General features: G+C 44.6%; 1 protein-coding gene across 3 annotated transcripts; it reads left to right on the plus strand.

Moving 5' to 3' along the window:
• Positions 1 to 1,449: 1,449 nt before the first annotated feature.
• Positions 1,450 to 20,039, plus strand: DNAL1 (dynein axonemal light chain 1). Of its 3 annotated transcripts, none has more exons than XM_066608332.1 (8): positions 1,450 to 1,526; positions 6,068 to 6,106; positions 6,840 to 6,949; positions 10,006 to 10,061; positions 12,318 to 12,373; positions 14,455 to 14,581; positions 14,778 to 14,918; positions 18,547 to 20,039. In XM_066608332.1, exons 1-8 carry the CDS (start codon positions 1,524 to 1,526, stop codon positions 18,594 to 18,596), a joined length of 582 nt encoding a protein of 193 aa, XP_066464429.1. In that variant the 5' UTR covers positions 1,450 to 1,523; the 3' UTR covers positions 18,597 to 20,039. The 3 variants fall into 3 exon arrangements, with proteins under 3 accessions (XP_066464429.1, XP_066464431.1, XP_066464430.1); XM_066608334.1 differs by lacking the exon at positions 1,450 to 1,526 and adding an exon at positions 1,547 to 1,599; XM_066608333.1 differs by lacking the exon at positions 1,450 to 1,526 and adding an exon at positions 5,733 to 5,916.
• The last annotated feature ends 7,936 nt before the right edge of the window (positions 20,040 to 27,975 follow it).

The raw sequence follows: 27,975 nt of genomic DNA on the forward strand, positions 1-27,975 counted from the left end.
TTGCTCCCCCGCCCCTCTCCGTTGAGATAACACAGTGGCCGTTCACTACTGAACGGCGGCGGTTTAAACTGCATGATGAGCTTTATCACTGAACGGTTATGCTGCATCACTACAGGGGTTGTTTTTCACTGTAAATGGGGCTCCTATGGATGCCCCAGCTACAGTGGGAAACTGTCAAATAAAAAAAAAAACATGTGAATGTCTCCCAGAGGTCTTATATGTTGTCATTGGCGACATAGATAGTAAAAAACATAATTACATACACAAGTAAATAAAAATTACAGAATAAAACAACAATATATACATAAAAAAAGAAAATAACCCAAAACCGTCACCAACCAAAACCATCGCTATAAGCGCCCTATAAACCATACATAATATATCAAAACTTCCAAAACAAAATGAGGAACCCATACTTTATTTTAGCATAAATATACTAATTAAAAAAATAACTAAATGTTAAATCATTTTTTTTAGCTTTTTACCCCCCAACAAAATGAAAAAAAATGGAAACAAAAAGTCAGTGGTAGCTAATAGGTTTTGAAGCGGCCTGGCTGCTCGCTCTTCCGCTGCGGCCGCAGTGGAATAAACAAAAAAAATGGACATGAAGAGCCTCGTGTGGTGCAGAGCGTAAGTTCTCGCCTATGACATGAAGGTTGCAAGTTTGATCCCCGCATGAGTCAGGTAGCCGGCTCAAGGTTGACTCAGCCTTCCATCCTTCTGAGGTCGGTAAAATGAGAACCCAGCTTGGTGGGGGGTAATAATTACCTGAAAGCGCTGCGGAATAAGTTGGCACTATACAAATACCACGATTTATTTATTATTATTACATGTCACGGCCGTCAAATCCGCAACAGATTCCCGGGATAAGCAGCTGCAGGCGGATTTGCCGTGGTAAAATTCCGGACGTAATTTCCGCGACAAATCCGCTCTGTGTGAACCCAGCCTAAAGGGGCCAACCTGCGTTTTTCTCGACTAAGCTTTTTTTGATTAAAATTGCATTACTTCTGCGATACTCGGCTCCTCGTGGGAGTGTTAGGATCGCAAATATTTCCCATTGACTTCAGTGGGAAACATCACCCTCGTATGCACATCACATGGCACGCAACGGACAATGGAACGACCAAAAATGGAACATGCTACAAAAATTGCTCGTGTATTAATCCATTCAAAAGAAGGGCTTTCGCATTTGCGCATGTTTTGTGTGCGTTTCATCGGACTCTTGCAAGAATATCACTCCTAAGTATTTCTGGTGATCAGCTTGCAGCCCACACGTTCTTCTTCCTCCTGTGACTTGGATTGGTTTCTATGGACACCACTACACCCCCCTTTCTTGGGGTCTGAGCATGCAGCAGTCTCCATGGTAACTGTCACTACACGCTATTGCTCTGCTCAGTTGACTTTTTCCGGTCTGTATTGTTCTCCTCGGTACTTCCGTTGTGGAATTCTGGCAGCGCAGTGCGCATGCGCGCTCAATTCTTTCGTCTCCTAGCAACCAGCGGAGCGACTGTAGTAACTACAACATGGTGAGTACCGGCGGAGCTTTGTTCTCCCGGTAATGTGCTGGTTGGTAGCCGGAGTGGTGGAAGTAGCCGGCCGGTGAGCTGTGTAGTCGGGCGGTGCCGGGCAGAGGATGTGGGAGACATGGCTGTACACGGGAGCCGCGTCTTACCATATAAGCCCTGCAGTCACATCGTGCGCCGCCGCTTCTACTTTACTGCATGTCTATGGGGAGGGCATTGCTGGGAGTTGTAGTGCGCACAGCTCTGAATAGCACTTGTGGAGTATAAATGGTTTAGCTAGATATTCCTTTTTTGTTGTATTCAGTGATGTTATGTAGAAGGGGACCATTATGTACAAATCTATATTGTTGGCCGTTGGGTAAATACTAACCGCTAAATCAAGGGGCGGCTCTCACACATAAACGCGGCAAAGCACCGCAATTTCAAACGTAGTGCTTCACTGCGATTTTTACTTTTGCTTTCGTCCGCAGCTCCCTGCAGCTGACCGCGTGTGTTAGCGCACCCCATCGTTGTGATAAGGTGCGATAAGCGGACAAACAGCGCTCAAACATCACGGCGCTTTCCATCGAACGCATGTCTGTGAGGCCCCATTGATTTCAATGGCAGCGTTGTACCGCCGTTAACGTGGCGTTCAGCGCAGCGCTACACGCTGTCAGTCACTGCCATTGATTTCAATGGGCCTTCTCAGACAAGCGTTAAAACGCTGCGTTTTTTCAAGCGCTGCATTTTAAAACCCTGTTGAAATGAACGGAGTGCGTATTCAGCGCTGCTGCAAACGCGGTAAAACGTGGTTACTGCATTTTTTTAATGTGTTTTTTCACTTCTGGCATTATTAGCTGGCTTGGCTGTGTTTATTACTGTGCTGAAAACGCGTTAAAAAACGCAGCATTTTTTCAAGCGCCCGTGTGAGAGCGCCTAAACATGCCGTTCACAGATGAGCGACTGCCTGATCACACGAGCCGATGAGCTACAGGTTGTTACGCCTGTATAAACCGAACTACAAACGATAAGCAAAAAAAAAAGATTGTTCACTTGTTGGCCGTAAGATTCCGTTTTGCACGATCCAATGATTACTGATAATTGTTCCCTGTAGAAGGGCCCTCTGGGAAAGAAGGATCATGCATCTGGAAATCCTTTAACCTCACGGGAGATAAGCCCCAGAGGTGTCTGGCAGCAGCTTATTCCCCTTTCCCCATTGAATACACACACATTCACGCTCAGCCGAGCAGCATTCATACAAACACGTTACGAGATGCACAAAACTCGCACAAATATGAACTCCTTTCTTTTGAATGGAGTCATAAATATGAACAATGCTTTCCCTCTTAGCGTTGCCATGAGGAAAAAAATCGCGTCCTATTTTTTTCACGTTTCTCGGAACACTTCAGCCATTGTTTTCAATGGGACAGTCAAACGCATTAGATACGGTGCAATTTGATGTTTCCCATTGAAATCGATCACGTGAAACAAGCGCCGGAGGATCGTAGTTTCACAAAATTGATGCAAAGTGTTTTTGCATGAAAAACGCCTTGCATCTGCGGGTTAAACGCATGTTGCAAAGCGCGATATTGGGCCGGGTTTCTCTGCCCAATATCGTGTTCGCCTGTTTGAATGTAGCTTAAAGGCTCACTCATATGGGCATATGTGTATTTCTCACGCATGTTATATGCAGTGCTAAAAGCCAATTGAATTCTATTGGGCCACTCACACCTACGTTTTTATGCTTTAAAAAAATCGCAGCAGGTCCTGGTTTAGTACTTGTTGCGTGGGTAATACACACCAATATACGCAGCAAATACGCATGTTGCATGTGTATTTGCTGTGTACTACATATTTTACATGTGTAATACGCGGGTGACATACGCCCATGTGAGTGAGCCCTAAGGAAGTCGGGAAAAACACTCTGTGTGCCAGAGGGATGGGATATTCCATTTTTGAAGTTGTGCGATCATTTAACAGTCCTCGATCCACAATGTCATATGTGTACCGGGACAACATTACTGAATACATTATCACCCACAGTGGCTAGCACAATGGCCAACCATGGGTGCTTCACCACTTCAGGACTACCTATGTACTATAAACAGCCAGGCAGTCCTTGGTTATCTCTGCAGGGACACTTTAGAGCCCCTCTCACCCTTTGCTGTGCAGGAGCTCTGTCATCTAATGACAGCTGAGATCACAGAGCTTTCCCTGGAGACCAATGAAGGTCTCCAGATATGTGACGGCTGCCACAACCATCCCAGTGAGGAAGCATTGCTGTGCCCTCCCTCTCCATCCCTCAAGTCATCTGCCGACTTAAATGTGTCTGCGAATCTGCAACAGGAATATGTGCATTTAGCCACAAATTTCTTCAGGGTTCTAAATATTAAGATTTGGTTCTGATACAAAAAAAACTAGTTTAAATTGGAAAATCTGCAAAAAAGCAACTGAAATGTTTAAATTTCACTTGCAATTTTTTAAAACTCCTATGAAAGTCCTAAAGGGTTAACAGACTTCCTAAATGTGGTTTTAAATACTTTGATGGGGGGATTTTATATTGGGGTGATTTGTAGACTGTTTCTAAACACAGGCCCATCAAACCCACTTGCTGCTATAATGATAAGCCTCATAATGCCCGGGGAAAGATAAAAAGGAAAGCGGACATAACGTGTATATATGGTAAATGCTGTTGTTTAATTATATTGTGTGCTCTGATTCTTTGTATTAGGGCTTATTTACACAAGCGTATATCAGCCAGCCGATATTCGCTCCCATCTAAGCAGATCCCCCTTCCCATTCCCTCCCCCTCACCTGCTCTTTGCTTCTCTCCTCTCCTCCCGGCGGTTTGCAATGGGAGTGGGCGGGGTTGTCCACAGACAGCAATAGGAGTGGGCGGGACAGAGCTTAGCTTTGCCCCCTCCCGGAGGGAAGGGAGGAACTGCTTTGATGGAAACGTATATTGGCCGGCCCTGAAAACGCTGGCCGATATATGATAGTGTAAATAAGCCCTCACAAGAAGAAAATGTGAAATTTAAAAAAAAGTTGACTATTTTCAAAAGTTTTTTCTAAATTTGGGATTTTTTTTAAATAAATGCAAAACATACCAACCAAAATTTACCATGGACATAAAGTAAAATGAGTCACGAAAAAAATCAAATCTCAGACTCATTTGAATAAGTAATAGCATTCCAAAGTTATTACCACAGGAAGTGAAATTTGAAAAATCTGGCTTGGTCGTAGGGCAAAACTGGCTTGGGTGGCAAGTGGATTAATGATTAGGACTGGCAGCGTCTGGCTAAAATTGTGTGTGCAAACAAACGAGCGACTCCAGCAGACTTTACATCGAGGCCCCACATGTATATACCATACGTCAGTGCAGCGGTTTTTAGCTTCTATGGGAAATAGAAGCACAAGACCCACCAGAGTGCCTCTGTTAACACTATGACAGTGGACACAGTGCCTCACCTGGCTTGTAAGGTTGCTGATTGGACCCTAGAGGACTGGCAACATGTGGTTTGGCCTGATGAGTCATGGTACCAGTTGTTTAGGGCTGATGATAGGGTTTGTGTGGGGGGGAAAAAAACCCATGAAGCAGTGGACCCCAATTGTGAACAAAGCCGTGTGCAGGGTGGTAGTGGTTCCATCCTGGTGGGGTGGGTTCTCATGGTATAGTTTGGGTCCACTAGTCCACCTAAAAACGTCATTAATCAGTGCCCACTACATTTCACTTCTTGTTGACCATTTGCAGCCCTTCATGGACTTCATGTACCCCCACAATGATGGAACATTCCAGCAGGATAATGCACTGTGTCATTAGGCCCAAATTGTCCAGAATTGGTTTGAAGAGCATTCTGGAGGGTTCCTATGAATGGTGTGGCATGATTGCCCAATATGAGCTCAACCATGGAGCTGTGGGTGGCTCTCCAGACGGCATGGCTCTACTTGTGAAATCCATGCCATGTTGAGTTGCTGCATTTCACTAGGCTTCAGGGGGTCCTACGCGATACTAGTTCCTGTCTCATGACTTGCATGTCAGTGTAGATAGTTATGTGTTCCCACAAGCATGCTGTTTCGTTTTAAATCCAGACGGACACTGATGGACCCCATCAACTGTAAACGGGGTGCAAAGTGGTTCTAATATTTTAGACTGCAAAGAATAGTGCTGCAGATTCTGCTGTTCATAATGTCAAATGAGACTAAAGGTCTCCATGTACATTAGAGTTCAGTCGTCTGAACCTGCCGATAACAGCGGGGTTGGATGTGTATGGCGGCCTGTCGTTCCCCTGGAGATAAACTGGCTGGGATTTAACTCCCAAAACACATGAACTTTTGTGTGGGCTGAACATTCATCTGTAAGGGCCAATTGAGGGGAAACTGCTATGAACAGTTGTTTGTCTGACAGTTGTTGAAGGTATGTATGGGGGACTAAATACTAGTACGGGCACATATAGCATTTAAAGCCCTGCATTAAAGGGTCTGCCTGCTCAGGACATTTTCCGTCCCGGTGTTCTAACGTGTGTTTTCCTTTTTCTTTTTTTAATTGTGCTTGTCCGTTGTCTTAGGCCAAAGCAACAACTATTAAAGATGCTCTATCCAAATGGGTAAGTTTCCGCTCTTCTGTGTCAGTTTTGATATATAATTAAACACAGCCTTACAAAGTACTAATGACTGAAGAAACATCCTACGGGATACAAAATGCACTGCACACGGTAAGGCTGCTACAATCTAGAGGGTGTCTTAACAAACAGAGTCAAGCAGACTCGGTAACAAAAGTTACCACATGAGGGGTTAACAAATATAAGACCTGAAATTCACCAAGTACAGTAGTTCCAGAATTAACAAACTTGGCATGAGATCTCAGTATGCTCCATCCTCGTAGCCCCATTATATTGAACTCCATCAAGCTGGGGGAGAGAAGTTGTCCTCTATGGGCCGGGATGTATGCGCATTCTTCATTATATTGTCTCTGTTCTCTTCATAAAAAAATAAGTTATTGTTCCCTGCAATGAAGAGGATCAGTGTAATCTCCAGCAAGTAGATTTACTGCTCTGGGCACGAAGGAGAATATTCAGCTCTACTGACAGCTGGGATGCAGAATTATGTAGGTGTCTTTGTGCCAAAGATAAAACTTGTGTGCTTTGAGTTAAAGAAAGTGTGAATCTCTGTGAATGTTGGTGCAGTAGTGCAAACGGATTAATTTGTCATTCGATGGTCCAGAGACTGAACCAATATTGACTATTAGTCTTTCAGTTAGTTAGTGCATACTATTGATCATTAGATACAATTTATGTATTCATAACCATTGCTGTACAATTTTCTGTGTCTTTTAATTAGGAAGAAAAGACAGGACAGAAAGCAGCGGAAGCCAAAGAAGTGAAGCTGTACGCACAGATCCCACCCATCGAGAAGATGGATGCATCTCTATCCACATTAGTCAACTGCGAGTAAGTATCGCTGGTTTGAAGGGGTATTCCTGAGATGTCAGTGGTGGTTCAGTAGCTAGTGTGTTCCAAAATTAGAAAATTGTTCTATACAAGTAATTTTCTAAATTACACTTTTCAAGGGGTATCTGACCTGTTCTGCCCCCATCCCACCCTCTTGTTACCTATCCTTGCTACTGGAGACAACATCCAATATTTCTTATCTCGGCCATCAAGCATGCACAGTGATTTGCTCTACTGTTGCTATGTTACTTTAATATCTCTCCTGTCTGTTTTACTGCAGTAACAGTGGTGTTGTCTCTCCTTAAAGGGGTTGTCCCGCGAAACCAAGTGGGTCTATACACTTCTGTATGGCCATATTAATGCACTTTGTAATGTACATTGTGCATTAATTATGAGCCATACAGAAGTTATAAGAAGTTATTCACTTACCTGTTCCGTTGCTAGCGTCCTCGTCTCCATGGTGCCGTCTAATTTTCAGCGTCTAATCGCCAGATTAGACGCGCTTGCGCAGTCCGGGTCTTCTTCTTTTCTAAATGGGGCCGCTCGTGCCGGAGAGCGGCTCCTGGTAGCTCCGCCCCGTCACGTGCCGATTCCAGCCAATCAGGAGGCTGGAATCGGCAATGGACCGCACAGAAGAGCTGCGGTCCACCGAGGAAGAAGTTCCCGGCGGCCATCTTCAACCGGTAAGTAAGAAGTCACCGGAGCCCGGGGATTCAGGTAAGCACTGTCCAGTTCTCTGTTTTAACCCCTGCATCGGGGTTGTCTCGCGCCGAACGGGGGGGCTGTTGAAAAACAAAAAAAACCCGTTTCGGCGCGGGACAACCCCTTTAAGGAGAGCACCCAAAAAATGTGGAGACACGTAGGGGGTGAGTGGGTCAGGGGGATATTGTCTCTCCCCAAGGAGAGCACCCAAAAGGGGTGTGAGAAGACACCTGAGAGGTGAGTGATGAGACTTATACGGCCATGCATGCTCCTCTGGGTAATTTATGCAAATAAGGAAGATGGAACAATACCTCTGCTGCGCCACCTATTGGATGGCGGCATTTCTTCAAATCAATGTACGACTTTTTATCAAGTCTGTAAAACAATGATTGGGAATAGGAAACCAAGTCAGAAATCCATACACAGACAGCTGTTTTGGGGTGTTTTCCCTCATCAGTGTGCAGTAGGTTTCTGGCTTGGCTGGTGAGAGGCCTGTAATGTGGGTTAAGAGGGGTGTCGTCTCTCTTTAAGGAGAGCACCCAAAAAGGGTGTTGGGAGGAAGGGGGGTATTGTCTCTCCCCAAGGAGAGCACCCAGAAGGGGTGTGAAAAAAAAACCTGAGAGATGAGTGAGGAAACTTATTACCCATGCTCTTCCGGGTAATTTATGCAAATGAGGAAGATGGAACAATACCTCTGTGCTTGCACAGTTCCCTTGTCCCGGAGCCTAGGTGAGCATGCTCAGAGAAGTCATCTAGGCTTGAAGTCCTCATGATAGCCAATGAGTGCACATGGCTGGGCCGTCTCTTCTCCGGGCCTGTGACCCCATGAATGTCTCTTGTATGTAGTTACACAACTCAAGAGCAATGACAGAACAACTTAGTGATAGCACTGCAACTTGTATAGGCGGCCGAATGCAATACAACAGAAAGTAATATATTGTCAGAGCATTGTTAGCGGGAGGGTAAAATTTCTCATGCATCAGCGTGACTGGCCAAACTGACATTTGAAAAGCAATTTTGAGCCTGAAAAATGTTACTTATTTATAAAACCTAGGAACAGTTATTGTTCCTTTACTTGAGTCCTCTGATGGTGTTACCTGCAAGAGTCTGTCTGCTATACCAACTTGCTCTAAAGTGCTAACCGCAGATAGCATAATTGTGCTTTCCCAATGTAACTCTGCTCCATAAATAACAATAGTATTTTTTTGTATACCTCATGGGGTCACAGTGAAAGATTCTGTTTGCTGGCAGCACTGAAGACAAAGATAGCTAAAGAGCCCCTTTGGGTATTGTTCACCACTCTAGTGTAAGCTGGACTGCCGACTTTGGAACGTTTCTAGAACGTGTATTCCTGTGGCTTTAGGTACATTTTAAGCATAAGCTGTTACTTGTGTTCATGAGGAATAACACTATATCTGACCATAATATGACTTGTATCCTGCATTTTTTTTTAGCAGGCTCAGTCTGTAATTCTCGGTTTTCCTTGAGTTAGTGGGTGCAGACTGCTGCCATGCTGTCCCTAATACACTGCATACAGAAAGTGAAGAGGCAGGTGTAACACACTCAGGTACATGCCTGAGGCAGGAGATGTAGGTAAGAGTGAAACGCAGATGTTGCCTGCCAACCAGGCGACACGGGGCATGAGAAACCATGTAAAACACCGGATAAAAGCCTGGTACACAGCACAAACCTCTAAAGAAACTTTGGGTCCTTTAGATGAGCCGATTATCATCTGAACGAACAAGTGATGTCATTGTTAGCTCATTCGGTCTCGTGCAGCCTATTCAGGTAGGTAGATCAATTGTTGGCTCGTTCAAACGAATCCTTCAGTTTTTCACATTCGCTTTATAAGCGAATGAGAGGGACTGAATGAGCGCTGGTTAATGTGAACGATAAGCGACTGAGCCAACGATGATTTTTATGTCTGTATGAAACGAAAGATGAACGTAAAGTGAATGACTTTCATTCGCCATTCGGTCGTCGGCTCGCATTTACACCGAACAATTATCTCTCACTTTCGCTTTTTTGAACAATAATCGTTCCTTCTAAAAGCACCTTTTCTTATAAGGGATAGGTGAAGTTGTCTTTTATTTCAATAAAGCAAGCAATAAAACATGTTTCAAGGCAAAAGAGTCTCTTCATCAGTTACACTGGATACATATCGCTGTGGAAGGGAGTAGTACAAGTGCTGAATGAATTCCTTTGCAAAAAAAAAACAGCTTAAAACCAAATTTAATAGTAGTTTATGTTCTAGCACTGGTCTTTGTGTGCAGCTCACACACACACAGCATTTATTATTTTATTTTAATTTTTTTCACTAGCATTCTAATTATCACGTTTTTTTTTGTCTGCAGGAAATTATCACTTTCCACCAATTGCATTGAAAAGATAGCCAATCTGAATGGTCTGAGTAAGTGCACAGTGTTTTTCCTCCCTCCCAAACTGTTTGTTGTGAACTACTTGTATCAGGGCAAGTAACATATCTGATAATAGACAAGTGTCCAATGAAATAAAGCAGCATCAGAGGTGTAGAAGTAATTCCAAGTCATGGCTTTTACTCCCAGTGCATCTATTTTATTTCACATGCTTAGTCATAACAGTAGCAGCGACGGCCGTTTCGACCCATCACATGGGTCTTTTTCAAGCCGACTGATAATAGAAATAGTGATAATAAAACGTAATCATCTAATGTATTCAGTAGACGTGCATCAGCCACAGGCGAAATGTGGTTGGCTTTCAGATATGCTTATAATATAAGTTAAATAATGCATGATGAGCACTGAGATGCGGAAAAACACTCAGGGCCCATACGATGTACAACAAAGTTATCAGGAAGTACGTTATATGGTGGCTGTGGAACTAAACCAGTTTAATATAAAGTTTCCTCTACCTCAGAGTGTATTCTGGCTAATAGAGTACAGTAACCATAATTATATACTGTTATCAACCCAACAACTTAATGAGTTTTCAAAGGGGAGAAGCAACACACATGCCCACTGCAGTTATCATGTCCCTTCCCTCATTTCTGCTGTGTAGGACAAATTTGATAGAAGATGCAAGTCACAATAGTTAGGTCTGAATGAATTGTTCTGTGTAAAAGGCCCATAGTTTTTACAGTTTCAGTATGCGATATGAAGAGCCCTTTTACATGGATCAATTATCGTTTAGTTTCTCAATGGATTGTGCAAAACTGTACGCTAATCATTGTAAATGCTGCCGGTGACTGTACGATAATGTGTTTGTTTTCGGGTGGCCAGAAGCGATCCCCAACGTGCCCCACCTCTATTCAATGAACCATTATTGCTGCTGTGTGAAAGCGCAGGAGCGGTAATCTTTGGGGTGACTGTTGGCTGCTTAAGCATGGAAGTCTGCTTTTTAATGCAGAGCTAATGTTATTGCCGTTTTTTGTAATAATTCCCGCCTTAGCTATTTTGAGAAACGTGCCAACAGTACCTTACCTCCTGGACACAATCGGAGTAGTGGCAGATCCTGAGCTTGATGTCTGGTGTTGTGGCGTTCCCATCACCCACCTAATGGCTGTTGAGAGCGCAGTGTTGCTGGCACCATCGTAAGCGTGGGTAGTGTGGGGTAGACTCTTGATGTTGTTCCAGCCTAGCTGTTTGATTCAGCAGAGAGGATTTTGCCCACTTCTAGCGCCTACTTGTGTTACCTTTCAATAACCTGCATGTCCTGGGGTGGTGATAATGGCTAATAATAGTTGTGGTGTATGTCCTCAGTGAGTTATGGAGCACCAGGGGTACACATCCGCCATGTGCGCCAAAAACATGTGCCTCTTTGAATAGGACCTTTTTAAAGTTTTAGAAGGAAATATATTTAATATGGTGGATCATATAAAACCACCATACAGAAAATTTCCCTCAAAGCTTAAAAACAACATTGATCTTCAATTAGTTGGAAGAAAATACATTGAAGGCAGGTATGAAACTGCTCCAAGTATAAGCCAAATAGTCTATATAGGGCCAACCAGTCCTACAAGTGTAAGTCAACGTACTGTATATCAGGTGCACAGAATAAAAGTACAATGGCCTGATAATAATTAATTGATTACATATCGGAAATGATCTGCTGTTGGTGACATAGGAGCATTATATGGAAACATAAAACTATACACAATGCAATAAAGGAATAAATGCCTTCCATTGTTATTGATCAAATGCTTACTCTGCAGATAATAGCTTTTATTCATAGGCAACATTAGAAAATTGGCAGTAGCGTTACTTTACTTGACGACAAAAATAGGATGTCTGAAGGGCATAGCATTTGGAGAACAGCCATCTGTTCAGCCATCCATTTTTTTAATGAAGTTCTATACAAGGGTATTCAAAAGTAACCACTTATAGCGAATGATGAGCCTTAAATTGGACATACACATCAGACGAACATCAGTCAAACCTGAAGATTTTGGCACAACAATCTAGTGTATATGGTGTGTCCTGACTCTTTTCTCCAAAAGCAGATGTTGAGGGAAACATGCCCAATTTTTTGGCAGAGGTGTCTGGCAGCAACCTATTCACCTTTCCCTGTTAAGTGTGCATGTCTTTGTTAGAAAAGCTCATCATGCTGTGGATATAGTAATGGTTATAAGAAGTTGGCAAAGAATAACTACAACTATAAATGTCATTTTATATCCTGCATTATCTTTCAGAAAACCTCAGAATATTGTCTTTAGGAAGAAATAACCTAAAGAATTTAAATGGATTGGTAAGTCATCAAATGTCTTGATAAAGTCAAGAGCTTGGTATCTGACATTGCACTTGCCCTTGTCTTTCATCCCAGAATAAGATTACCATGCCTAACGCATCAAATCCCAGCACTTCTGTTTCTATTGCACTTACTATGTAAGGTTATTGCACAAACTTAAAAAAAAAAAAACCTATGGATTAACCTCGAAATACCCTTAAAGTGTACCTGCATTTTCAGGTAACTTTTAGAGTAAGCTACCATGTGCATGCACATGAGGAATAGCACTATTTCTGGCCATTATATGGCTTGTATGTGGCATTATCACCAGTTTTCCCTTCTGCAGGCTCTATCTCCCCATTTTTGATAACTGCTGCAACATCTGTATGCGTCTCTCTCTCTCTCCTACTCCCCCCTCCTCTGCATAGACTTCTATGGGCAGCATATCATTGTTTTTAATGGGGCCGTCAGCAGCAGCGCTGGCCCCATTGAAATCAATAGGAGAAGATTGCGAAGCAGGCTAGGAATCCCCCATAGAGAGGAGAGGGGGGGGGGGGGGAGCTACAGGGGATCTCTGACATATCTTCAAATATTTGGAGAGATAGGGGGTGCAGCTAGTAGGTTTCCCCTAAAATGGGGTGGGGCTTGAGATGGGGCGGGGCTAGAGGGGTTATCATAGTGATCACTCACTCAGCTAGGGAGGGATCACTATGATAACTCTTCTAGCCCCACCTTCTGCTCTTGGGAAAACCCACTAGCCCCACCCCCTGTATCTCCAAATATGGGGAGATATGTCAAAGATCCCCTGTAGCTCCCCCCCCCCCCCCCCCTTCTCTCCTCTCTATGGGGGATTCCTAGCCTGCTTCACAATCTTCTCCTATTGATTTCAATGGGGCCAGAGCTGCTGCTGCTGCCAGCCCCATTGAAAACAATGGGCGATATCGCAGATTTTTCTCTGCACTGCGAGGCTAGAGTAAAGAAATCGCTAATGAGAATGAAACCATTGAAAATCATTGGTTTTATTATCATACATTTTCACTCACTCTCGCATCGCAGTGAAGTCTTATCGCCAGTGGGTGAGAGCCCTAAAGCAGTTGTTTGACATTACAACAATAAAGTTTGCTTTTTGTTTTCAGTCGCTTAAATACGATGCATTACCAGACACGATTGGCACTGGGCAAGAATCCCACAATGTCTTTTGCTGCTGTCATGCAACCCCTATAAGGCAGTTTTCTGAGTTATACTAAAACTGTACAGCAGGCAAACAATGGTTAAAAATAATAAATTCAGTCATACTCAACACACCGTTAACCATGGGTCCACCACCACCGTCGTCCTGTCATCACCGCTGCAGCGGTCAAGAGTGTATACAGAATGTCACCGCTGCAGGCAAAGTAATGACCAGTGGGTGCTGGACCAGCGGGAAAATGGCGCGCCGAGTATGACTGAGTCTGTGTCTAACCATTTACTGCCCATTGTACAATTTTAGTATAACTGGGAAAACCCTCTTGATCTCCAAATTTATATTGATACTGCTTAGAATCCTCCTAGCCTTAGCTGCTGACCTCTTAATCACTAAGAAGCTGTTGTGAGTCTTCCCAGGTCTCATTTTAAATATAGCAACTTCAATCCTGTCTCAGGGTTTTATGTGCACAATGTACAGCACAACTGTATCTCTTGTAGCAAGTAGGCTAATTAATTTTATTCTAATCTCATGGAAATTATATGGAGAATTCCATAAGCGGCTTTTAAACTGTTGTTAAAATTCTGTTTGACCCTATTTCTGGGGAAAGTTGGCCACTATTGGGATATTTGCACATGCAGCAAGTTTCATGCAGAATGTTCTGCGACTGATAATTTTATCTTGCATGGGGCTTGCCGATATGTATGCACAACCCCATTCAGAGCCATAAAACTACCTTTTAGTTCTAGAAAGTTCTGCAGTATACCATTACACAGGGCTTTCACATACTAAATGTCCGGACAGAAGTGAGTTTATTGGGGAGGAGGGTGTTCCCTTATTGTTTTATGGTTCATACAAAGTCACTTCACTATGTGGTTAGATAATCTCCCCTTACATATTCACCATTTTTTTGTTTTAGGAAGCAGTTGGAGAAACTCTAGAAGAGCTATGGATCTCTTACAATTTAATTGAGAAGTTAAGAGGAATTCATGTGATGAAGAAGTTAAAAGTTCTTTATATGTCCAACAATGCTGTGAAAGACTGGGGTACGTACTGATCCATTGAACTCTCTTACCATGGGCTTATGGGACCGTCCGATACTCACCTTGGCCTTATAATCTTCTGTAGACATTGTTGTTCCTTGCAGTTCCTTGTCAGTCACAATGACAAGGGAGAACAATATAGAACTTTTCGTGAGCAAATGAAGGAATATATTTTCTCATATTATTCTGTTCTTTTTAGCGGAGTTTGGAAAGTTGGCTGATCTGCCATGTTTGGAGGATCTGGTGTTTGTTGGCAATCCTCTAGAAGAAAAGCACGCACTAGAGGGTAACTGGGTAGAAGAGGCAACAAAACGTCTTCCTAAGCTGAAGAAACTGGATGGTTAGTGTTATCTGATACACTTTATTCTTTCCACTAGTTACCATTGGCGAGACTAGTGACCGACAAATAGCTTTGTCCCTTTGTTACAAAGGTAATAAAGAATTTTGGAGCCTTTGTTGTGTGAGTGTAACCTATATGGTTGCAGATGGAGCTCCTGCAGTTCCATATTATAGAGCAATGGACACTCTGTGTGCTGCCATATGCGATGTACAGCTTCTAGGGAAGAACACAGCTGTAATATGCCACTATTTTTATTTTCTTGTTTCTCGTGGATTTTGTATGAATCTGTGAGGGTAAAAGAAACTGTGAATTTGGAGGCACATGCACCTACAGTATAGACCTATGGATTTCTATCAATGCTATATTATACTTTCAGTCTACCCAGATCTGTAATATGGTCATATCCAGGTTTAGAAAAACACCGCAGCTTTCTTCCAGAAATGGCTTCACTCTGGTCCAAGGGTTGTGTTTGGAATTGCAACTCAACTTCATTGATGTGACTGGGGCCTAACAGCAATACCGCATACAACCTTTGGACAGATGTTATACTGTTTTGTTAAAAAAGCAGCCTTGTTTAGTTATTGTAGACAACCCCTTTATTGCTGCAGAATTCGTGGCCAGACGCCAGCCAAGACGCTCGCTGTGGATCCGAACAGGTGAGTATAGGGTCTCTTGGCTGGTATTGGGTCTGATTCAGCTGTGAGATTTCGCAGTTGGGATCTGACCCGGCCGTGGGCATGAGGCCTTAGGCTGGGTTCACACAGGGGGGAATTGCAGAGGAATTTACAGTAGCAGCAAAGTGGACAAGATTTTGAAAATCTCATCCAAATGCTGAGGAAAAAACCTGTGCGGAAATACGCGACATGTCAATTGTATTGCCATCTCCGCTGCGGAACTTGCCTCCTCTCAATGAGGGGGTAAATTCCACACAGGAATCAGCAACGAAACCCGCACCAAATCGTGAGGGTTTAAAGGCAGGCATTCCGCGGCTGATCTGCAACAGCATGTCCGCACGGACATTCTGCTGGCAATTCCGTCCCGTGTGAACCCAGCCTTAATGTGAAGTTCTGACAGTTCCATCTTTGAAATTACAAACATGCATCCATGGGTTTATCCTGCTTTACATTAACTGCTGGTGGGGGTTTTCAGCTTCTGCAGTCACAGCAAACAGATGTCTTGACAATGGTAGGGAATAGAAACACAAAGTATATTTAGAAAGTTGTTGAACTTTTCATCATGCAATAATTACATGAAACCTGAAATCCTTTATTACCGATTGAGCATTGTTTGAATGCAACAGCTTGTCACAAGTTGGTTTCACTCTTAGAACATGGGGACCACCACTGTTGCTTCATTCCATGGATCGTGGTGATCTCAGTGGCCAGATTCCTACCATTCAGTAAAAAAATGGAGTATCTTAGCAGTGGGGCATATTTTACCTTCTGGGGGAACCCCTTCAGTTTTCTCCAGTGGACATGTCACTTGTATTTCTCAATTGTACATAAAGTTGCAAGAACCAGTCACCCATATATACAGTAAGTGCTACATGGTAAATTAAATGGGTTTGCCGCTGTGTGTGTATATAATATTTTAAAGATGGACTAGAAACTGTGTAATAAGTCATTTACCATTTACTAATATACTTTCGTTTGTAAGGCAGTTCACGCAGCATGGCTATTCTAAACATGGCCACTGATTAAAAGGACACGTGACCAGACCCACCCATCGGCGGCCTCTATTGCATAACCTAGCGCAAAGCACCACACATATTCTAGTCTTATGCTCTGTGCGCCATGTTATTCAGCGGTGGCCACATAAATGGATCTGGTTATGTGCTCCGCAATCATTGGCCATGTGTGGGGCAGCAATGCAGTACAGCGGCGGGGTAACAGGACTTCTGACAAAAAGTATAGGTGCTGACCTCAGCACATATGGATAGTAGTGACTTATTACAAAGTTTCTAGACCATCTTCAAAAAGGTTAAAAAAAATAGGCTAACCCCCTTAAAGGACAGCAGTTGAGCTTAAAGTGTGCCGTGACCTGGTCAGATTGTATGGGGTGTAGCTGTAGTAAAGTAGGGGCCCTTTTGTATGGAACGATTATCATTCAAAAAATTGTTGGATTGTGCAAATTTTAATGGTAATCGTTCAGTGTAAACACGGCCAACAATTAAACGATGAACTACAATGCATGCATAAAAATAGTAGCACGATCACTTAGTCATTCACATTTACTGGTAAAATGAATGTGAACGACTGAACGCAAGAGGAGCTGCGGATGGGCTCTGGGTCGGAAGACCTCCATTGACTTCAATGGAGTGCGCGGAGTCCACAGCAAAAAAGAGCATGCTGCGAATATTCCTCCGCTCGTGGAAATTGCAATAGTTTCTGTGAGTGTGAAGAAAAAAGCAATTTTTACATACCTTCAATGCGTGCCATTTGTTGCGGACGCCGACAGCGGATTCCACAATTCAAAATCGCCCTTGTGAGACCAACCTAAATGTAGGATGGTGCAGCGTTTTATGCTTACAGCTGTGTGAGCCTGCCTTCGTTGTAAGGCTAAGGTCATACTTACACGAACAAGTTTGATATCAGTCCAAAATAATGCACTTACAAACCTGCGCTTTTTTTTTTCTTGCGAACGCAATGGATTTTGCAAGAAAAGCTCATCACATAGCATGTTTTAATAAGACAAATAAAAAATTGCACTCATATCTACACGCGAGCGCATGTGATTTTTAAAAAATTTTTTTTTTTTTGCTCCCATTAAAAGTAAAGGACAATATTGCCCAAACAATAGCACATCTTTTGATCAGATCCCTGCTAATCATCTTTTGGTAACCTGGCAGTCATCAATATAATATAAGATAGGCGTATACATTAGATAGAAGTCAGTTGAGGATTAAACAACTGTTGAAAAAATAATCACCTGGTGAACACACAATTATGCACATTTTAGTCCTTAGGCTGGGTTCACACAGGGAGGATTTGCCGTGGAAATTCCGTCCGGAATTTCGCTGCAGCAAATCTGCCTGCGGCCAATAATCCCAACATTAGCCAGCCATGTGGACGAGATTTGTCAAAAATCTCGTCCACACAGGACAGCCAATCCGTCACGGCTAAGCCTGCAGAAGCCAGAGCTGCGGCGCAGATTTCCCGTCCGGAGCATGTCAATTTTTTTTTCCTGTTGTGCCGCGTTCTCCTCTGTGGGAGCCCCGGCCGCAACGGGAAAGCACGTGGCAAATCCGCTCCAAAACCCACAACTAGGTGCCATGGGTTTTGGAGCTGCCCTTTCCCAGTGGAAATCTCGCTTTTTTTTCTGCGGCAAAACCGCAAGATTTCCTGCGGGATTCCGCCCTGTCAGAACTCAGCCTTATAGGTACACTTGTAAGCAAACATTACTTCAAAGTAACAATAAATACACTGAAAGATCCAATTCTCACATGTAATAACCATGGCAAACGCCACTACAGAACTTTCCTCTTTTCCTGCCTTGTGACATGTTCTTAGAAAGGCGTCAGCTTATAGGTGAGTTACTAAGAAAACGTGCCTGTAAATCTCTTACCACTAGGTGGCAGGACGATGCTCTCCCCAACAGTCTTAACTCCCTACCTGTTCTTATGTTTCAGGAAATCCAGTCATAAAGCAGGAAGATGAGGAGGGGGAGGATGCCTCTTAATCTCTTTGGATATCCTGTTAAATTATTCGACTATATCTAGAAAAAAAAAATATTTTTTTTATAAATGTTATTTGTATATATGAAAGATGTTTTGAAATGGTTTCATTTTTTTTACTTCTTATATCCTTGCATATGGCAGCATTATTTTAACCATTCACACAGTATCAGGGTGAAGAAGACTCCAAAAATGTTAGTCTGTTCTATTAGCACAAAAGGAGGATAAATGAAGAATTGTTCCTCCCATCTGAAATGAAGCACACAGAAAATATTATTTAAAATCCGCAGTATATGTCAATTGCACAGTGGATTTTTTCGCTTGATGTAGATGAGATCTGTTGAAATCTTATCCACATGATTTATGCTGTGAAAATTCCGCAGCATTTGCTCTACGGGTGAACATATCTTTAGGCTACATTCACCTGAGCGTGAAACTCCTGTGAGTTTTCGAGATGCACAAAACTCCTACGAATATGAAGTCCATTCTTTTATATGGAATCATAACACATGAGTGATTTTTATTTTTTTTATTATTTTTTTTTTCTCCCCTGCATAGCCTATTTTTTTTTTTTTGCATCCCTCTGAACACATCGCCCATCGTTTTCAATGGAGCAGTCAAACGCATTGCATGCCGTGCACTGTCCACGTGAGTGCGATGTGATGTTTCCCATTGATAACAATGGGAAACACTTGCTGATCCTCCGATGCGTGTGAAACAAGCATCAGAGGATCGGAATTTTAGAGAAATTATCCACTTGTAAAACATAGGTTGACAGGCGCCGGGTTTCTTGGCTGGATATCGTATTTGCCCATATGAAGGTAGCTGTACGGTGGTTTTATGCACAGTATTTTGTGAGAAAAGATGCAGTTTTTGGAGGCAAAGTCAGAAGAGATCCAAGAGGAATGGGAAATATAAAAGAAGGACTTCTACTTCTCATGTTCCATCCAATTCTGGCTTTGGCTCGAAAAACTTCAATGGTATTTTTTAAAAAAATGCTAATGTGTGAAACTCCCCTTAATGCTAGTCATACTGATATTTTTGAAAACATTGCTCGAAAATGCCTTTAAACTGCATTATTTGAATGGGATTTGTTTTCTTAATTCCGTTCCCTACAAAGTACTCCCTGTCCTCTGCAGCTGCCAAGCTGTATGTGTGCACCTACCTTACATGTTAGCTGCTGTGTGTTTGCCAAGATCTGCACTGTATTTATAAATCCTTACTATTTTTGAGCTGGTATTTTTGTGTTGTTACTGGGAAGGAAAAATCTGTTTTAAGACATTGATTTGAATTTAATGCGTCTCTTTCCAAATTCTTCCTCCTCTAACAAACATATCTTCTGATCTTTTTTACACTGTTATATGGCGTTCAGTGCTTAAATGATCAATCTTTTCATAAAATTATTGTATAAAAATCAATTCAATGTGTGAAAAATAAAGAGTTAAATAGGTCCCAAATTTCCATTCAATGTGTGTGGTTTTTTTCTTAAGGCCTCCTACGATATTCCGCTGGCGGAGTCAGATACAGCGCCCCACAAAGACCCCATACTCACCTCTCCAGATCCGCCGCGAGAGTCCTGTCCTACGAACCGGCGTGTATGCGCGGTGCAGCGCATAATACGTGGGCAGTGACGGGCACGCGTTTTTTCCCGGCAAATAGAACATGCCGCGATTCCTTTCATGCTATGGAATTCCACAGCGTCAATATTGCAAGGCAAAAAGCTATTAGGTTCAATAGAACCTCATAGCTGTGAAATAACACCGCGGATTCCCGCCACGTTAAACGCGACAGAAATCCGTCCGTGGGAATTAGCCATTAGAAGGAAAAAAAAATATTGCACCCAAATAAAATAAGGCAGTTGCTTAAAAACAAGTGCTTCTGCTGGTGGGTGCCATTCCTTATATAGAGTATGAGTGGGTGAGATATCAAAACCTGCCATCACTATGTGCACCGTAAAAGGCCGCCACCAAGCTGAACCGTTGGGACATTAATTGTCAGGTGAGTCAAGGATGTTTGAAATTCATGCATTTAATATTATGTCCACACGAGGCAAAATTTGCTGCGGAATGACAGCAGCAAAGATTCTGCAGCAAATGGTGCAGATTTTAATGCTGATTTTGGTGCGGAATTCACCCCTTCATTTGAAGAGGTAGAATACATACCAAACATTTGATGCTGCATATCCAGCATGCATAATTAACCACCACTTCACACAAACTCCACCCCATGGACATACTAATGAGGAGGAACAGATAGGTGATAAATGTTCATGGTCAGAAAATCCTTTCAGCATTAACCCTTTCCAATCCACTGTCTGCCGTCTTCCTACATTCTGATTGAAGCTTGTACAGCTTCAATGTCAGAAGCCATCTTTTGAGCGATAATCGTTGCGTCAAAACACGCACCCATCGTGTACTATTCGTTCATCGCTGACTTCAAGCCTGCTGGTGACCTTTTGTGTGCAAATATGCAGAAAAATAGAACATGTTCTATTTTTTTTTTTTTGGTGAACAAAATGCGTGCGCCAAAATCTTGAAATGTGAACAAGCACATTGAAATCAATGGATTGTATTCTTTGCGTACTGCACAGGCAAATGCTTCCGCGGAAAGCCGGCCTAAGGATCAGTTTGCACCCAAACGATATATCGTTTTAACAAGCGAACGACGTGAGAGCTCGTTCGGACAGCCAGTTTATACACGCAGATACATCGTTGGTTTGTTCAAACAAGAAATCGTCTAGTTGTTCCCATTCACTGTATAAGTGACTGAGGACTACTAAACATGCCAACGATGATTTTCCCGGCGTCATCCTGACGGCAGACATGGAGGTTGCACCTTGACCTCGTAGGGACAGGAAGCAAGAGACTTTAAAAGGCTCCTCCCGTCTCACATTCACCAGTGCTTCCTGTCCCTACAGGGACATGCAAGAGGAGCTCCCTCCAGGGAGCTGCAGGATGACAGCTGGGGGAACGGTCCATAGGGCTGTTTTCCCCCCTCACCCTTTTCCAAGCAGGCTGACTGGAGGGATTGACGGTCCACAGGGCTGCTTCCCTTCTCATCTCCCCTCCGGAGAGTCAGCGCGGTCCGGGAGCACGGCGTGCCACAGGTCTGACCGCCCGGGGTTCACCACCGCAACGGTCGGAGCGGCGGACCAGAGGTCCTTGAGTCCCCTCCTTCCTCCTCCAGCTCGGAGTTGTTTTTCAGCCGGGGAGAGCGGCGGGCCACAGGCTCAGATGCCTCTCTCCTCCAGGCATGCCGGCACGGCCGTGCGCGGCGTCGGGGGGGCGGAGCCAATGACGCGGCGTGACGCGGTGACGTCAGACGCCGTCAGCTGACCCGGAACAGCGGGAGATTTGAAAATGGAGACCCCCCCGACAAGCTTCCACTGACAGCACACCTTCAGAGAAGGATTTATCTGTCTACCTGGTTCTGTCTGCGTTTCTGCATCATGACTACAAAGGAACCAGAGATGGAAGCCCTGCAAACTGTAAGTGTTACTTGTTGCAGGAATGTTATGCTCAGGAATTTAGCATTGTGTATGGGTTTTCCCTTATGTGCATGCATGTATATTCTGCAGGACAGGGAATCCACTCGGTCTAAACAGGACCTAAAGAAAAAACACAGGAAAGGCGCTCTGTGTCTTTAAAAAAAAAAACAAAAAAAAAAAACTGGACGAGGCGTATAAAAAAGCCGCTATGCCCCGATTGTACCTCCAAGATCCTTACGGATGAACAGGCTGCATTCAGGGAAGATATTATATCCCTGGTTAGAGAGGAGGTCCGGGCATCAATTTCCAGTCTCCCCCCCCCCCCATCCCCCCCCCCCCAGCTCAGCGGAAGGAAGGGCCGCTAAAAGGGCGAGCCACATACCGCTAACGAGCTCACAGTTTTAGCAATCCCGGGGCGACTTGTCAAATGGCGAACTCTTTGACCGTCCCCCTGACGCCAGGGATGAGAATAAAAAGTACTATTTCTCATCTGGGGACCTGGTTGACCTGATCAAAGCAGTCAGGGATACAAGGAAGGTCGAGGATGTGGTCGAGCCAAGGTCCATACAGGATGCCGTGTCCGGCGGGCTCAGACCAAGGAACCGCACAGTGTTTCCGGTTAATGATACCCTGAAGAAAGTAATCACGTATGAGTGGGCTGCGCGGACAAACACCTCTATTTGTCCCGCGAACATAAAGAGAGACTCCGCTTTGCAGAGAAAGACGTGAGCATCTACGCACGGTCCGGGAGCACGGCGGGCCACGGGTCTGACCGCCCGGGGTTCACCACCGCAGCAGTCGGAGCGGCGGACCAGAGGTCCTTGGGTCCCCTCCTTCCCCTGCCACAGCTCGGCGCAGTGGTTTCAGCAGGGGAGAGCGGCGGGCCATAGGCTCAGATGCCTCTCTCCTCCAGGCATGCCGGTGCGGCCGCGCGCGGCGTCTGGCACAGGTGGCCATAATGGCCAAAAAGACAGCCCTGCCATTCAAGGACTCCTCTCATCTTAAAAACCCGATGGACAGGGTCGACACCTTGATGAAACAGGCCTGGCAAACAACGGCCTATACGCTGAAGTCCAAGGTCGCAGCGACTTCTGTGGCAAGGTCGATGTTCCTCTGATTGGGGGAACTCGACGACCAGATTAAACAGAAGGCCTCTAGAGATGTGTTACTGGAATGCATGCCTCTACTTAGATCAGCAACAGGCGGTCTGGCTGAAACCATGGAAAGCAGATACGGCTTCCAAAGGAAGGCCGTGTAACATCTCTGTTTCATGGCCAGCACATGTTTGGCGCGGACTTGGAGGAGATCCTAAAAAGAGCTACCGACAGCCCCTGTAGGCAGGACCCGCAGTTTCCCGGACCAAGCAAGAACGGGATTTCCCCACAAACCTTAGCCATCCTTCAAGCCATACCGAGGCAAAGGAAAGACGGGGTGCTGGTCCTACCCCAAAGGAGGCAGGAGTAAAACAAAAACAACCCCTTCCCCTGTAGGCGAGTACCAGGTGGGGGATAGACTGTTGAGTTTTCCTGGCCCCCACGCGATCCCCCGCCCTGCAGGGTATCTTTAGAAACGAAATTTCTAAGGTGCTACAGATGGGGGCGGTAGTCCAGGTCCCCGCAGTAGAACAGGGCTTGGGGTTCTACCCCTATTTCTGATCAAAAAAACGAACGACAGTTTCGGATGATCCTTAATCTGAAGGGCCTGAACAGGTTGATTACCTACAAAAGGTTTAACCATCAGGTCTGCAGTAACTCTGATCAAAAGCCGTGTACACCATTTTCAATTCCAGTGCCTACCCCTCGGAATTTCAACGGCACCCAGGATATTCTCTAAAATAGCGGCAGAGATGGTGGCGCATCTCCATGTGGCAGGCATAAACATTGTCCCATACCTGGATGATTTGCTGGTAATGGCATCCTCGCCGAAGATCCTCAAAGAGGATACCAGCCGAATCATCTCCCTATTTCAGAGACTGGGGTGGATAGTTAACTTCCCTAAATCTAGTCTTTTCCCCGAGACGCGAAAGACCTCCTGGGGGTACAGATAGACTCAGTGTCTCAGATCTTGTCTTTGCCTCCACCCAGGCAGGAAAACCTTAGGCTGGCAGCGCAGAAATGCGGCCAGAAGAAACAAATAACGATTAGGGACGCAACGAGGCTCCTGGGCCTCATGACCTCCTGTATCGGCATTATTCCTTGGGCCCAGGCTCACTCAAGGACGCTACAGAGAGCCACCCTGGGCAACTGGGACGGGGCAACAACCTCTCTGGACCGCAGAATGCCCGTGTCATCAGCGGTCACAAGGTCCCTCCGCTGGTGGCGGTCAACTGGCAACCTAGAGGCGGAGTCCCCATGGGTGACAGAGCCCTTCATCTCCGTAGTCACCAACGCAAGCCAGCCTGGCTGGGGAGCGCAAGTGGGGCAGCGTTTGCTCCAGGGCAAATGGGGTCCGACATTGCATGCCTAGACCTGAAATTCCAGAGAGCTTAGGGCCATCTGGGAGCATGTTAGGATCTTCTCGGATAACGGGACCGCCGTTTCACTTCTTCACCACCAGGGAGGCACCAGAAACTTTCACCTGCTGAAATTAACAGCCCTGATTTTCTGATGGGCCGAGTCCACGGTACAGTCCTGACAGCGGTCCATCTCAAAGGATCCCAGATCCTGACAGCCGACTTTCTAAGTCAGAGAGGCCTAGACCCTGGGAATGGTCTCTGAATCAAGAGGAATTTCGTCTCATTACAGAAACCTGTGGCAGTCCACAGGTGGACCTGTTTGCGAGCAGCAAAAATTCAGAATGTCCCGGCTATTTTTCCCTAGATCCGAGGGACAAGTCCGAGGGGTTAGACGCTTTTTCCCATAGTTGGGATTTCAGTCTGGCGTACGCCTTCCCCCTCCCCCATACACCTGATCCCGAGAGTTCTTCAGAAGGTCCAGCAGAGCAACATCACGCTGATCCTGATCACCCAACACTGGGGAAAAAAGGGCATGGTTTCCGGTGCTCCTAAAGCTCGACATCTCGGAGCCAATCCGCCTTCCATCCAGGAAGGACCTTCTAGCGCAGGGCCCAGTTCTTTGCCCCAACCTAGAGAGACTGAACCTCGCAGTGTGGATATTGAGGAACAGACGCTAAGACAAGGTCTGTCCTCCAGAGTTATCGCGACTCTACGCCAGTCCCGAAAAACCTGTAACCGCAGCTACTTATAATAAGATCGGGGAAAAAATTCTTCTCCTGGAGGGGGCTGGAGGTCTCCAATCTTGACACTTTGGTGGCGGAGATTTGGACTTCCTCCAGATAAAAACCTGAGACCACGAACCCTGGAAGTACAGGTAGCAGCGCTCTCAGCCATTCTAGACCAACCTTTGGCGGATCATAGACTGATCCGCAGGTTCATGAAAGCGGCGGAAAGAATGATATCAGTTAGCCGTAGTACAGTTCCCCCCATGGGACCTGAACCTAGTTCTCCAAAGCCTCTGCAAAGACCCCCTCAACCTATTGATCAGATTCCGATTAGGTTCCTCACGTTTAAAACTGTGTTCCTGGTAGCTATCACAGCAGCAAGGCACGTAAGCGAGCCCCAGGCCCTATCTTGTAAGACGTCTTACCTATTAAGCCAGGACGATAGGGTCATACAAAAAAACAGACCCCCGTTTTTCTTCCAAAGGTAGCCTCAAAATTCCACAGACAGCAAGAAATTATTCTCCCATCCTTCTGTCAAAATCCCCAAAACGATAGGGAAAGAGACTACCATAGCCTGGATGCAAGGAAGGCCATTCTATGCTACCCAGAGCAGACATTATCCTTTTAGGAAGGCTGACTGTCTTTTGTTCAATTTCAGGGGCCAGGCAGAGGAAGAGCGGCTTCTAGGAGATCCATTAGCCGCTGGATAAAATCCACCATCCATCAGGCCTACTCCGTCCTGCAACAGCGCTATCCCGGAAGGACTCAAGGCCCATTCTACCAGGGCAGTATCCTGCTCCTGGGCAGAGAGGGCTATGGCGACGCCGGACCAAATCTGTAAGGCAGCCACATGGTCCAACCTGCACACATTCGCAAAACATTACAGGCCGAATGCGGACCTCTCCTCCGATCTCTCTCTTTCGGGAGAGAGGTCCTGCAAGCAGTGGTCCCTCCCTAAGAGTTAATTTGGTATACTCCATGTCTGCCGTCAGGATGACGCCGGGAAAAGGGAGTGAATTTCTTACCGAAAATTCCTTTTTCCCGAGTCATCCTGACGGCACGTATTTCCCTCCCAAAAATTCACACGCTTATATTAACGTTTATGCGGGCACGAATCTGTAGCCCAGAGGCTCCTATGTTGGACATTTCCCTTCATGCGGTAAATTTGTGCATATTTCCTGTGTTTACGTCCGGGTAAGCTACCCTCTTCTTGTTGATGTTCAAATGAAACTAACCATGTTATTTTTTTCGGAGCAAATGAATATCTTCCTTGGTTAACCACGACATGTCCATGTAAGTAATTTAGAAGACACTGGTGAATGGGAGACGGGAGGAGCCTTTTAAAGTCTCTTGCTTCCTGTCCCTACGAGGTCAAGGTGCAACCTCCATGTCTGCCGTCAGGATGACTCGGGAAAAAGGAATTTTCGGTAAGAAATTCACTCCCTTTTTATACCTGCATAATATGAATGAAAAGCGAGCAATATCTTTCATTTTCACTTATTTGAATGAGGAGCATTACGTGTAAAGGGGCCTTAAGGCTGGTTTCATATTTGCGTGCACTTACGTGTGTTTTACTGTATTTCTTGCATGCACAAAAAAAACAGGCTCTCATTCAGTTCAGTGTGCAATTAAGTTACATTAGTTTAATATATGCAATATTTGTGCGCAATACGCACAGAAAATAAAACCTGCCCTATATTTGCGTAAATGAAATACGCATGCTAAATACGCTCATATGAATGAATCCATTGAAATCAATTAATTCTATTCACTGTGTATTGCGCGCTCTGCAAATGCGTGCGTATGAATAAGTCCGAAGTGCTGGAGAACCTTGAGCTGCACAACCCATGAGTTAAGTCAAGAATGGCTGGTAACACGATGACCTACATTGTACAGTAAGCATGAGTTTATCTATGAGGAACACAGTGTCCATAGAAATAGGGTTGGCAAATCTGAAAAGACTTAATTATAGGAAATCTGTACAGAATATGTAACCATAGTTACATCACTGCAGAACACGTGATTTGGTTAGTCTACAAAAAGACAAAATGCTCAATTTGAAGTGATAATTAGCAGATTTTTTTATAGTTTAGCCATAAAAAAACATAACAAATATATTGTAATCAAGTAGCACGCAGTATACAGGAAATCTCCATCACACAGAGAAAATACAAATCGGGGCGACTCGCAAACCTTTTTGGGCACATACAGGACCTCAACATATTCCTCATGCTCCTATGTGCATAAGTCGACATCAAAACAATTTGTTCTAGGGGCCAAGGTTAAGGTATATACCCTATGAGCTCCTGGTGCCAGTATTGCCCTGGTCTGGAGGATCTGTAGGTTCTGTGCAAACGGCTAACAGTTGGTTAACAGCCCGGAGAGACTTCCTGTAGTTTCAATTGGGACCATTTTGCAGCACATATGACTTTTTATTCAATTTTTATCTTGTAGACGGGGTGACCAAAAAAAATGCACTTCTGCCATGTATTTCTTTTTCCCGACGCTCACCATGCGGGATAAATAATAATCCATAACTTTGATAGATCAGACTTTTATGGATGCAGCAATACGAATTTTTTTCTTTTTTACGCCTTGAATGTTGTTTGGAAAGCCTTAAGGCCTTATTCACACTGCCATTTTATTGTGGCTAATTAGGTCACAACTATATGAAGCATTGGATTTCAATGCATTTGTTCAAATGGGCGATGTTCAGC

Source organism: Eleutherodactylus coqui, chromosome 6 (genome assembly GCF_035609145.1).
Source record: "Eleutherodactylus coqui strain aEleCoq1 chromosome 6, aEleCoq1.hap1, whole genome shotgun sequence".
In the NCBI taxonomy this organism is placed as follows: Eukaryota; Metazoa; Chordata; class Amphibia; order Anura; family Eleutherodactylidae; genus Eleutherodactylus; species Eleutherodactylus coqui.